The 12,386-nt window shown below is 53.3% G+C and overlaps 1 protein-coding gene across 4 annotated transcripts in view; it reads left to right on the top strand.

Moving 5' to 3' along the window:
* The first annotated feature begins 99 nt into the window (after nucleotides 1–99).
* SNX27 (sorting nexin 27) overlaps nucleotides 100–12,386 on the top strand; it is a 40,866-nt gene continuing 28,579 nt past the window's right edge. For 3 of the 4 annotated variants that reach the window (XR_010385409.1, XR_010385408.1, XM_026114937.2), the window contains exon 1: nucleotides 100–439. Coding sequence is in view for 2 of the 4 variants with exons in the window: in XM_026114937.2 (XP_025970722.1) it covers nucleotides 153–439 (287 nt within the window). In the remaining 2 variants the exon portion in view is untranslated. The remainder of the gene's footprint in view (nucleotides 440–12,386) is intronic. The other variant, XM_026114938.2, reaches the window with a different exon arrangement.

The raw sequence follows: 12,386 nt of genomic DNA, 5'->3' as shown, positions 1-12,386 counted from the left end.
CCGGACTACATTTCCCAGCGTGCTCCGCGCCGGCCGCCCCCGCAGTGCCTTTGGCCTACATTTCCCATCGACCCCCTGGATGTGGGGGGTGCACTACGGTGGCTGGCGCGGTGGCGGTCGCGTGACGGGCCGGCCGGGCGCTGCTCGCCAAGATGGCGGATGAGGAGGGCGAAGGGCTGCCGCGCTCGGCGGCGGCGCCGCACCGGAACGGCGGCGGCGGCGGCGGGGCCCTGGCGGGGCCGGGGGGTCCCCGCGTCGTCCGCATCGTCAAGTCGGAGTCCGGCTACGGCTTCAACGTGCGCGGCCAAGTGAGCGAGGGCGGCCAGCTGCGGAGCATCAACGGCGAGCTCTACGCCCCGCTGCAGCACGTCAGCGCTGTGCTGGGCGGCGGGGCGGCCGACCGCGCCGGGGTGCGCAAGGGGGACCGCATCCTGGAGGTGTGAGTACGGGGGGGGCCGCTGCCGCCCGGGCCGCCCGCGCCCCGCTGCCGCTCGCCCTGCTCGGGGTCCCCCGGGGGGGGGGGGCGCCTTCCCCCGCCTCGCTGCTGCCCTTGCGCTGGGGGCTGAGCCTTGCTGGGGGGGCTCCTTGGGGGGGGGGCTGGGCTGGTACCCCCTCAGCGGGGACCGTTATGGAGGGTGGGGGCCTCGGTGGGGGTGTGGGGGTCTTTCGGGAGGGGGCCTGGGCCAGTCCCCCTTCACTGGAGACTTGGAGGGCCCGGGCTGGTCTCCCTTCACGGGGGGGGCTTTATCGGGGCTGTGCCAGTTCTCCCTCACTGGAAGCTTCCTTGGGGTGGGGGCTCCTGTTAGGGACCTGCTCTCATCTCCTCTCAGTGGGGTCTTGCGAGGAGGCACTTACTGGGGGGAGCTCTGCCAGCTTCCCCTCACTGGGAGCTCTTATGGGGGGCCTGGTGTGCTGTCCCCTCAGTGGAAGTTTTAGGGGACCCTTCTGGGGAGGAGCCTCTCTTCACTGGGGGCTTTGGGGGACCCTTCTGCGGGTGGCTGGCCCTCACCAGGGCCTTTGGGGGCCTTATAAGGGGGGCTGAGCCAGCCTCCACCTCCCCGGGGGTTTTCAGGGGGTGTCGGCCAGCCTTCGCCTCCTGGGAGCCCCCTCCGTACAGAGGGGGTGTGGACAGGCTTCCCCCCTCACTGTGGGTTCTCAGGTGCCTCTTTCTGCAGATGGGTTGTGGTCCAGCTGCTCTTTTTGGGGGCATGTGATCTAGCCTCCCCCTCCCTGAGGCTTTTAGAGGATCTTTTCTGTGGGGTGGAGGGATCGAAGGACACTGCCCCATGGAAGAGCTTCTCTGGGGAAGGTGAGGGCTCTCCTGTCTCCATAGGGAGCCTCTCTTTCTTTGAGGGTGGATCTAAGGGTCACCTCCAACATGTCATTTGCCTTGGTGGCCTCCCAGACCTCCCATCCTTGGGGAGATTTTCCCCCTCACCTTTATTTTGGGGGAGATCTCTTGGATCCCAGAGCAGGGAGAGCTAATAGATAGTAGATGAGGAAGGGCCTGTGTTGCCATCTCCACCTCCAGCAAGAGAGATTGTCTGGAGAGAGGTGGCGGTTAGAGCTGGGGACCGTCCTCGAAGAGGCGGAGGGAGGACATGGAGTCTCTCCCCCAGGCAGCGGTGGGAGGGCTGGACCCTTCTTTCCCCCCAGAAGATCCTTTGATGGGCAGGACTGAGGTGGGCATCAGCTGTCCTTTGGGTGATACTCACTGCGGAAAAGTTTTTAGGCTTGTGAGGCTGGAGATTGTTGTCGAAGAAAGTGGAAGGGGGCCCCCCCACTTCAGGGGGACCCCTCTCTGCCCTGTGGGAGGGGACCCCTTAGCAAGAAATATGCGCAGGAGCCAAGTCCACAGATCAGCAGGGACCCTGGCTGGGCAGGGCAGGTGGCAGGGGGATGACTGCGGGGGGGGGGTGGTTTTGGGGGGAGAGAAACTGAGCTTCTGAAGGAAAGCTCGTCCCTGGAGTGATCCCTTGTAAGGAGGGGAGGTAGGTTAGGAAATGTGGAGGGGGGTGTCTGGAAGGAAGGGGAGCCCTGAGGAAGTCTGGGGGGGGGACAGCAGAGGGAAGGGGATGTGACTGGGGGCGTTGGTTCCCCTGGAGGGAGGTGAACGTGGGGCTGCTGTGGGCATGGCTGGAGAAGGAGGCAGCGAGAGCACCTCTGAATATGCTTGGAATGGGGAGAAAATCCTTTGGGAAGAGACAGGGATGCTCTCAAGAATGGAGTTAAAGTATCCTTCCTTCCCACCCCCTGGAGCAGTACGGTTTGACAGTAGGAAGCAGAGAGGGAAACACACACTTGAGGATGGGACTGGCCAGTTATTTTTTCTTCTCGTGTCACTGGGACCTCAGGACATCCAGGGCTGTGCGGTAGCTGTGCTGTTACTTTGCAGCAGGATTTACGATGTGAACCTGAAAACATCTTTCTGTAGGAATGCTTTGATTATGTTGAGACTGGTTTCCCCCAACCCTTAAACTTTGAGCCCATGTTTGGTGACTGGCATCAGTTAAATGTCTTTGAAAAAACAAACCTCAACAGGCTGCGGCTCTAAGAAGTCATCAATGTGTCCCTTTAGCTTCTGATGCTTTGGGTTGGTTCTGCCTGTGCTGAGCTGTGAGATACCTGCTGGTCTTTATGTATTTGTAGTTCATGCCGAGGTGGTTAAGTTCAATTACTTATTAATTACAGGGATTTCAGAGCAGCAGGAATACTTTGCTGCCAGTCTCTGCAGGCTGCAGCGTGTGAAGGACAACAGCATGTGTTGGGGCCGGCAGAGAAGAGCTGTTCTGACTAGCCCTCGGCTAGAGAGTTTGGCCGTGTCCTGCAGAAGGCTCGGTGCTCAGACTTGGCTCCCTCCTCTGTGACCCAAATACTTCATGCTCTGATTTTATGTGCAGAAAAACTGTTTGGGGGTTGGGGGTGAATTCTGCACCTGGAGGACCTACGTGAGAACAGCGTCTATTGAGCAAGGGAATTACCTGTACGCGTTACAAGATGCGGAGGTGAAATTCTCCCTCATGCCTGCTGTGGGAAACCCTTAAAATGGTGTGTTTAAAATTAGAGGTATGTTTTGAGGCCAGGGCTGGAGGTGGGGTTTGGTCCCTGGCTTCTAGGCCAGTTAAGTGTTTACACCAGCTAAGGGTCTGACTTTTACTCCACAGCCAAACCACGCTGCGGTGTTTGAAAGAGTCGAGACCTGCTAATGAGGACCGTTAATAAGGTCTGCCCCCAGCTTGGGGGCAGGAGGGGGGGTTGTCTCCTGGCTGTCTGGACTCCCGGCTTCTCTCCCCATCTCAAGGCAGGGAGTAACTGTGGATTGAAAGAACAGGAGTTTTCCTTTTGCTGTATCTTCCGCTTCTGCACAGCGTGATCTTGAGGGAGAAGTCGCTTTTTAATGTGCCCATGTATCTTCTTGTAGCACTTGTGAGATTAGCTTTCACCCTTTTCCAATATCAGCTATCGCTTTTGTTGACCTGGCTGCATAAATCAGCTTGCCAGCCCTAAAATGTTACATGATACCGGTCATGTTTTGGCCGTGCAAAGACCCTATGTCTCTGCGCGCTCTGCCGAGAGCAGAAAGTGAGCGTTAGTTCTCCCTGGATCTATTAAAATCCAGCTCCTGCAAGTAAATCAGCACAGTTGCAAGTAGAAAACAATAAAACTGACTCCAAAAATAGCTCTGATTTCCCTTCCTTTCCACGGCAGCACCCTGCGCACAATGGTGGGGGTGGCGTTCCCCGGGAGGCACGAGCCAATTTGCCTTAGGTCCCGTCCGCTGCGGCGGCTGCTTTGGAGGCCCCGTGAATCCAGTTTTTTCAAGCCCCTGGCTTGGATCAAGGGCACTTAACTCGCCCACGGGATGGTCCGGTGGTTTGGGATTCGCAGCGAACTCGCTGAAACTTGGACTTTTAGATCTGTAGTTGGGCTGTTGAGTGAGAGTTTGGCGTTTCAGTAGGGTGCTCAGCACCTCTGCGAATCTCACGTGGGTGTCAAAAGGCAGGTACGGGGTAGGGTGTTTTCTGAACAGGCTCTTTATTTCAGAGCAGGGCTTTGTTTCGGACTCCTGTAACTTTCCTGGAGTTTGACTCCTGCAGACGGGCCTGGATCAGAGGTTTTTGGAGCGAGAGCCTGAGAGACGAGATTCTTCCGCTGCGTGGCCGTGATCAAATTACTTCGGCTTTTGTGCTCTAGCCTGTTCTTGTCTGAAGTGGTAGCGCCGCGTAACAGGATATTTAGCACGTGGTAATTTGTCTGTGGTGTCTCTCATTCCAAGGCTCTTCACCTGGCCGGCTCGCAGAGCCAGCGTGCGCTGCGCGAATACCCGGAGACCCCCCCGAAAGCTGCTCCTCTTTCGGCTGGAGGCTCCGGGACGCCGCAGCAGCGACGTGAGTGTGGTTTTCCTCTGTGGGGAAGCGAGGTGAAGTGCGAACTGCTTTGCAGTCCTCATCGGAAACCTGAGGACGTTTCGAGTGCTGTGTCTGAAGGGTTTATTTAGATTCCTGTGCTTGGTAGAAAGCTCTTCGTTGCCATCCTTAACCGTATTACACTGCTGTATCTAACATCTAGCTCAGGCCACTTGCTTTTGAAGGCTGGTTTTGCAACTTAACTAAGGGAGCGCTTTCTAATCTGCTTAGCTTGTGTGTTTGTGGGTGTTGAGGGCACTGGAGACAGACAGTGAAAGCTAATTTAGTTCTTGATTATCACCCTGAATGACAATCATAACTAATCTTGACGGGGAAGAAAATGGCACTGGTGTTTAGTTTGTTTGCAGGGACGCTTGCTGAAAATAATCGAGTGGCTAAAGAAGGGATTCGGTTTTCAATATTATTGAACTGCGTGCAGCTGAAACCTGGCCAGGTCTAGGTGTAATTCCTCAGGTAAAGGGGTACCTTACGCTGCCAGGGCTGAGAAACAGTCTCTATCTGCAACAGTCACAGCACCTGCTGCTTCAGAGGAAGCTGTTGTACCCCTTGATATGGGTTTTGATGGAATAGCCTACACCGGGGGTGTTTTTTTCCCGAACCCTCGTGGGGAGAGTGACTTGGGCATGATGTGTGAGCAGAAGTACATGCACTGACTTCTGCAGCTCTTCACAAACAGACCAGCTCCTTCTCTTTGGGAGATTATGCTCTCTCCCTTCTTGGTCTAAAGTCTAATTTTGTGTATTGACTCGGGGCACAGAAAGCTGATTCTGCTTTGGAAAAGTACAGAACTGTCTGTGAAAAGGAGGAGACAGCTGTGCGCGCTGTTAATTCGCAGTGCTTTGCAGCTTGCACAGAGGGCACGTTGCCAGAAAATCACCTTACAGACCGGTCAGCAGGCTTACCTAGGCCAAAGTCTTTAAGGGCTTCTTTCTCCTTAACCTCAAGTGGTTTAGGAAACCTCTTTCTTTTCTTCTTTGGATTCAGTCAAAGTGTTGGAAGCTTTATCTTGTACACCTGGATGGTGAGAAGGTAGAAGAAGTGCTGGTGCAGCTGCACATGGGGATACAGCCCGCCCTCGTGGGTTTAGACATCGGTTGTTTGCCGCTGTGGTTGCTGTAAGCCTGTTTGCAGTGGTGGTAACTCACAAAAGGTGCTAGGTTTGGCTCGCGGCCTCGCAAACCTGAAATCCCTCTAGTCGCCAGCCGACGGACTTCTTTCCTCCCCCTGGCTCTTAAATGTACCGCTACCCTTGGGGAAGCACCGTCTTCCTGGGCACGTTTCTGAATTCCCGGCAGCCTTTCCGGGCTGCATCCCCTGCCGCAAGCAGAGATGCTTTCCTGCACGTTTTGGAGCGCTTCATGGTGGGTCAGCAGCTTCTTCCCTGTCTTATGAATGGAGCTGCTCAGGTGCAGAGAGAGGGAGTGTGTTCACCCAGTTAAGGCTAGAGATTAGAACTGGGAATAGTTCTGGTCTCCCGATTGCTCTTTTTAGCCTGTGCTCAGCTTTACCTGCCGCTCAATAAGGCCAACATCGGCTGTTAGAGCAAAAACTGCAAATATATCTCTTTGTTTTTTTCCTCTTGTGAGAGAGAACAGCAGTGGGTAAATGAAGAACCCTTGTGCACTGCGTTTTCTGTTAAGTGTACAATTAGATAAAAGTAAGAGCTGTTTTATCTACCCTGGTTTAACGCTTTTACAGTATATTTGAACAGACTTTTCTGTATGTTGCTAGGAAAGATTACTGAAGCTGGGGAAATTTAAACCCATTTTCACTGTCTGTGCTGTCTCCTTGTGCTTTGTTCAGCTTGAGATAATGAAGAAAGTGGGTCAGTTCCTCTGCGTAGTCTTGGTGGTCTCCTGAACCACCCGTTTTCCAAGCTGTTGTTGACTGTGACGGTGTTGCAAAGGGCTGGAGAGACCGACCCTGCCCGACTCTTCATGCACGTCCCTAGAGAAGTGTCCCGTGATGGTGGTTTTCAGCCTGTGGTCTGCAGAGTCCTTGGGGTCCTGCTGACGTTGCGTAGAGCTCTGCGAAAGGGCATGGCTGGAAAACCAATGCCACTGTCGCAGGCTTGGACTTAGTAGGCAGCAGCCTGAACTTCTCTGAGGGAGAATCTGGGTCTACAAATGGAGCAGACAAAAATCATTGCTTTTGCGTCAGTCAGGAAAATTACTCTTAGAAGCCCAGCTCTGTTCCAGTACTGGGGCTTGTAGTCCAGCTGCAAGGCCTGGGTGCCCTCTTCATCTCCAGTCATCTTGGGGCGATTTGGCTGATGGTTCAGAGAAGGCAAAACTTTGGAGGCCTTGGCCTAGATCGTGTCCTTCTCCTGCTGATGGTGTTTCGCTGGGGTAGAAACCGATTGCGACTAATTCCTTCCGAATTTCCAGAATGGATTTGATAGAGGTTTAGTTGCTGAAGTATCCAAAATATTTTTCCTTTTTCAGTAAGACAAATAGCTTTCTACCTGCCGAGTCAATATTTGTTTGCTTTACAGTAATAGTTTTTTAACCTTCTGAAATGTTAATGCTCTGTCGTCTTTCCGAGTGTCTCCAAAGTGTTAATTTAAAAGGAGTCGTTGCTCTCGTAATTGGAGCAGGTGAATGGCAATCATATTATTTGCTAGAGCAGAGCACATAAATATGCACAGAACTTCCTTAAAATGTTGTAAGAAGCTTGGGTGAAAATGGTAATTATCCCAACCTTTTCTCTTATGTGAGACAGAACGGAAGTTGGAAAGGTCACTGGAGTTGCACTCGTTCGCTTCCTCCTAGTTTTTTTTTTTGTATCTGGTTGGAATAATATTGAGGAGGGTCTGGACTTCTTAGCTGTGAAAGAGGAAGATTGGCTTCCCCTCTGGTAAGAGCCTTTGACAGATTAGAAATGGGGAAATGCTGCTTAGGCCTCAGCTGCACAGCCCAGGCAGGATTACGCCCTGGGATCTGAGGACTATGTTGATTCAGTTTAAGGAAGGCTCCCACCAACTGCTGCGTGGCTTTAGGTACTGAGCAGTTTGGGGCCGGAGTCCAGCACCCCGTTTGCTGCTTCTGGGATGGAACTTGTAGCGTTCGAGCCACAAAATGCCGTTTTTCTCATTCCCCTTCGGGCAGGGAGAAGGATGCAATTTTGTGGTTAAAACATGAAGCTGGAACTAGGAAGGCTAGGGGATGGCTCCGGGCTTTGCCACATGCTGTCTGTTGGGTATGTTTAGCTTGACTGGGCTCATTTATATCACTCAGCCGAAAGCTGATGCTCATCTGTGCGATAAACTCCGAGAAGCTGGGTCTGGCGTAGCGGTGGGTGGAGGGTGTAACCGTGACGTATCCAGGCTACTACAGTAAAGCTGCTGCCAATCTATCGGGGTGCCTCCGTAGCGGTGCTGGGGACCTGCGGACGGGACCCGGCACTGTCCGCGGCGCGGCGGCTGCCTCTTCACGGATGCACCCTGGAAGGTATTTCCATGTGAAGCTGTTCTGGTGTTTGGGATTAGCTGGTTGAACAGATTTGAGGAGGGAGGGGGAATCGAGATGATGAAGCGTCCGTTTCGGTGGCTGCTGCAGCAAGCCTGGAGAAGCTGTCCCACGCCACCGTGTCCAGTAAGCTCGTTAGCTATTCATCTTTATTTCCAGAGCCTCTCCCGAGGAGGCTGCTGATCCGTGCGGTGACAGCCCTGCTGATCCGTGCGGTGACAGCCCTTGTCGCTGGATCTCGTTTTCAGCGCTGCTCTTCCCTCGTCAGCCCTTCCTGGAGCAGGGAGTAATCTGTCGCCGCCACTGTAGTCTTAGCGCTGCGCTTAAAATCTCTCCCACAGCTGATTAGCGGTGAGAAGTGGTGTATTACAGAAGAAGCAGGAATGCAGGCGGCTTCTTGGGGATGTATTGAATTTTATGGGAGTCTTAGTATGGGCTTAACGTACAGACAACCTGTCCTGGACAGAGCCGGAGCCACGTGCGTTGTGAGCCAAGTGTCGGGAGCTGGGAGATACAGAGCGTTGGGTGGGGAAGATGGTGTATTGGCAGACGGTCTCCATTAAGAGACAGATGACACATGAAACTGTGGTGTGAATAGCTGCTGCCGGTTTTATTCCTTAGGCCACATCTACGCTGCAGACTCTTGCCAGCCTGGTTCTGTCACGCCGGGGGGAGAAAGCAGTGCGATTCCTGCCCGACACAGCTGAGCTGCGGGAAGAATCTTTTCACCGGCAAAACTGAGTCCTGGCCACTCTTGCTCCTTTTTTGCAGGTTATGCAGGTTGTGTCTTGACAGCAGACTGCAGAGCTGGGATCTGAGCTGTGCTTTGCCGTGGTGCCCGTGCTGGTAGCATGGAACAACAAGGAGTCTTCATCTGCTGGAAGAGCAAGGCTAGTGCAAGCAAGACTGTAAAGATGACTTAAAAATAGTTTCTCCAGTGGTTCCTTGGTTGCGTTGGTACTTTCTGACGGAACAAAGTGCAAAGGCAGACCTTGGTCTTAATCTCAAGGAAGCTTATTGCCGGCTTCCTTCCAGTAAATTTCCTTGTCATCTCTTGACAGACAGATAGTTGGGGAAATTTTAAGAAATATTCTCAGAGAATGAGTCATTCATTGTACAACTGGAGAAAATAAGTGTAATGTTCTTCTGTCCTAGGAATCTGCTCTTTAACATTGGTACGTTGGGGAATTTTGCTTTGTCAAATACATCCTCAGGGTTTCCCAGTGTCGGTGAGCGGTTCCTGTTTTTACTGCAGGGACCATTGAAAATGTTTTCCTAGAGGTGTGTCTGGGTTCAGACAGAGCTGGTCAGGGAGATGCTTTTTAGGGGGAAGCTGTCCCGTGCTGGCAGAGGGCGCGGAGTCGGGAGGGCACGGCTCGTGGAGTCAGCGAGTGCTTCAGCAGCTCGTTCCTCCCAGCCATGGTGCTGTGCCAGCCCACAGCTGCCGCGCACTTTCTTTGGCCGAGCACTTTGGAAACTCACTTTCAGAGAGGCTCTTTAACTCGTTATGGTGAACGAACACTCGCATCCTCTGCCCCCCGGCATGGCTTTTGGTGGCAGGAGCTTGCAGAAGCACAGGCCAAAGATCTTCTGTTAAACGTAACCTGCTGTAACCCTCGGAGCTCGGCTTTCCCCGTAGCACCAGGCAAGCCCCGACGGGTGAGTGCGTCGCGTCTGGCGGTGACTGGTGATGTTGTTCCGCGCGTGCCGTGGTTTCTGCTTTGCGGTCGTGTCAGCGGACGGCAAAGTGTGCCGCTGCCCCAGGTCACAGTCCGGACTCTCAGCCCGGGCCTGCCGTCGCTGGCATCTTTGGCCATGCGTTGGACTGCGGCAAGGGCGTGCGTCCCCTCTGCTCACTCACCACTTGCGCTGCTCGAAGGCCAAGCAGGGTTGTTGTGCTCTCAAATCACTTCTTACTGACTTCAGAGCTCTCCGCGAACCTGCGTTAACCTTTCTGTGAAGAAACCTTGCACCCTCTGCAAGTTGAGGAGGAAACTGGGCACTGAGGGAAGAAGACTTGCCCAACCTCATGCCGTGGAAGATGGCAGAACTTCGTGTTCCTGATTTAACCACATCTGCGTTCGGTGACATGTAGCTGAGAGAAGTGATTTGTCAGAGGAAGTTGCTCTTCCTTTGCAATCTGACGGGCCGTGCTGGGGATTGCATGTGCCTGGCCGCCGTCTCCCATCACGCAATTGTTTTCTCCACGTCGAGCAGAGTTCTCCTTTGTTTCGCTTCTCGTGCACAGCAGAGCCATGCAGCCTGTCTCCCCGTACCTCCTTTGCCGGCGGAACAGTTGGTTGGCTCTGGTTGTCTTCTGCTGCTGTTGTATCCAGGTGTCCTTTCTGTAAGGCACACATGGACCCAGCCCAACGTAGCGTCAGCTCAGCCTGGGTAGGAGCTGTACCAATAGCCCTGGGATGAGCAGTCATCTCCTAGGATGGGGTCAGCCCCCCGGCAGGGTATGGGGAACTTCTAGATTTCTTTTATTATTTTTTCCCCCTCAACTCCAGACCAAGACAGTCGCTTCAAGAGAAGAGGATCCAAGTGTCCCGTTGTCTTAGGAAAGCGCGTTCGGCCCTTCAGAGCCTGTGACCCGTTTGTGGCTGAGTAAACAGCGTGTTGCTCAGCTGTGCTCATCTCGCCTTGCCAGATGCTTCTGATTTCTTTGTCATATGATTTGCTGTTCTCTTTCTTCTTAGGTTTGTTGATGATTATTGCAGGCTGAGTTGCTATGGTGACTTTCTTGCAAAGGTGCTAGTCCTCCGGCCCTGTGCTGCTGCAGTACCGCCTGCTCCTTTCTGCTCCTTGGGGCTGCGGAGCAGGAGGCCGGCGTAGCGGAGGGGCAGCAGGGCTGCTATTGAAATAGCATCTCATCTTGGAAAGAAGCCTTTCAGCTTGGAGTGATCGAGAACTGGGAGCGAGTTTTATCTTTTTTTTGTGAATGAAATGTTGCATTGCGGTCTAATTGTTGGGAGGGATGGGGTGTCCGAGTCCCCCCCATGTGCTGAGGGCTCCTGGGTCCTGTCTCAGCTCTGGGAGGAGATGTGTGGCAGCAGAAATGACCAGGGGCTGAGGAAGAGGAGGAAACTGCTGAAATGTTTGTTCTTAGTCTGCTGGCAGAGGGGAAAGTTGCAGCGTCTGAGGTCTCTGCCGACGGGGAAATTACGTTGAGGACCTGGTTCAAATCCAGCTGGGGCTGAGTAACTGGAAACCATCCTTGACTTTTGAAGACTTTAGGAGGAGACTCCTGGAATCCTCAGTGTGGGTGGCGGTGGCCAAAAGCCTGCGTTGCCAGTTGGAAGGACGGCTCTGCCCGTCGCCGGCTGGCAGCAGACTCCGCAGGCGGCTCGAGATTCGGTGCGAGACGGTGACTAAACTCTCCTGCCTTCAGTCTCCTGTTCTCAGGGCAGGACTGAAACGTGCAGGTGAGGATTGGTACGGCCTGACGTCCCTTGTGCAGTACCTGGTGGGGACAAACCAGCTTCAGTCGCTGTGCCACCAGAGCTGCTGGCTCTATAACCCCATCGAACGAAATTACATGGGGGCAGGATTTAGTTCTAGCCACATGGAAATGATTTCCCGTGTAAGTATAAACTAGCAGCACATGAGTGTTGATCAGGTGGAACAAATGTGATAATTTCTTTAATGTGACACTGAATTTCGGTGACTAACAGCTTGACTCAGGAGTGAGGACTGCCCTGCAAGATGGAGTTTGCTGCGTTAGAGGCCGTGCTCCCACCGCGCGGTCGAGCTGGCCAGTGCGGAGGGGATTTTCCTGCTTCATGAACTTGATGGCCTAATGCAATGGTTGTTGTAAAAGCTGTGCGTGGCTTTTCGAGCACCCTTATCCTGAAGAGCCCAGAGGCTGCATCCAAGGATTGCTGCTTTATTCCCTCCCTGAGATTTATATGGGAGCTCTGTGTAGCTGAGCTTGAAGTAGGCTGATAACTGTGGTTAATACCCAAGCTGGAGGAAGCTTTCTCATCCAATTCATGGCAAAGCACAAGCACTGTCTTTGGCACGGAGTATACGCACAAGCACTGGGGTTTTTTTGTTGTTGTTTGGTTGGGTTTTTTTGCTTTTTTAAACTTGGTTCAGAGCCTGGGATCTGTCACACAGATTTGTAAGTTGAGATCAGATCTTTCCAGGATGATTCTTAAAAGTAAAAGGTTCAATAAAAAATGATTGATGCAAAGTGATAAGAGCTGTTCTTTTTCATTTGAGAGCTGGAGATGAAAATCCCAAACCCACACTTGACTTAAGGCAAGCTCAGGTGCTTCTGTGACTAACATTAGGCCTTCAGCAGTAGGATGGTGAGAATCTGTTCTCGGGCTCCAGGGAGAAGTCGCCAGCTTGCCAGAGGGAATAGTTGAGAGAATTTCCTCCCTCTGCCTGCATGGTCGGCATTCGGGGCTGGGAAAGCGCAGGCTGCTTTCCTTTTGCATTCCTCTGAAGCGTCAGGTAATGACCATAACCCCTATTCTGTGCT

Source organism: Dromaius novaehollandiae, chromosome 29 (assembly GCF_036370855.1).
Source record: "Dromaius novaehollandiae isolate bDroNov1 chromosome 29, bDroNov1.hap1, whole genome shotgun sequence".
Classification (NCBI taxonomy): domain Eukaryota; kingdom Metazoa; phylum Chordata; class Aves; order Casuariiformes; family Dromaiidae; genus Dromaius; species Dromaius novaehollandiae.
This window is presented reverse-complemented; position numbering and strand designations above follow the sequence as displayed.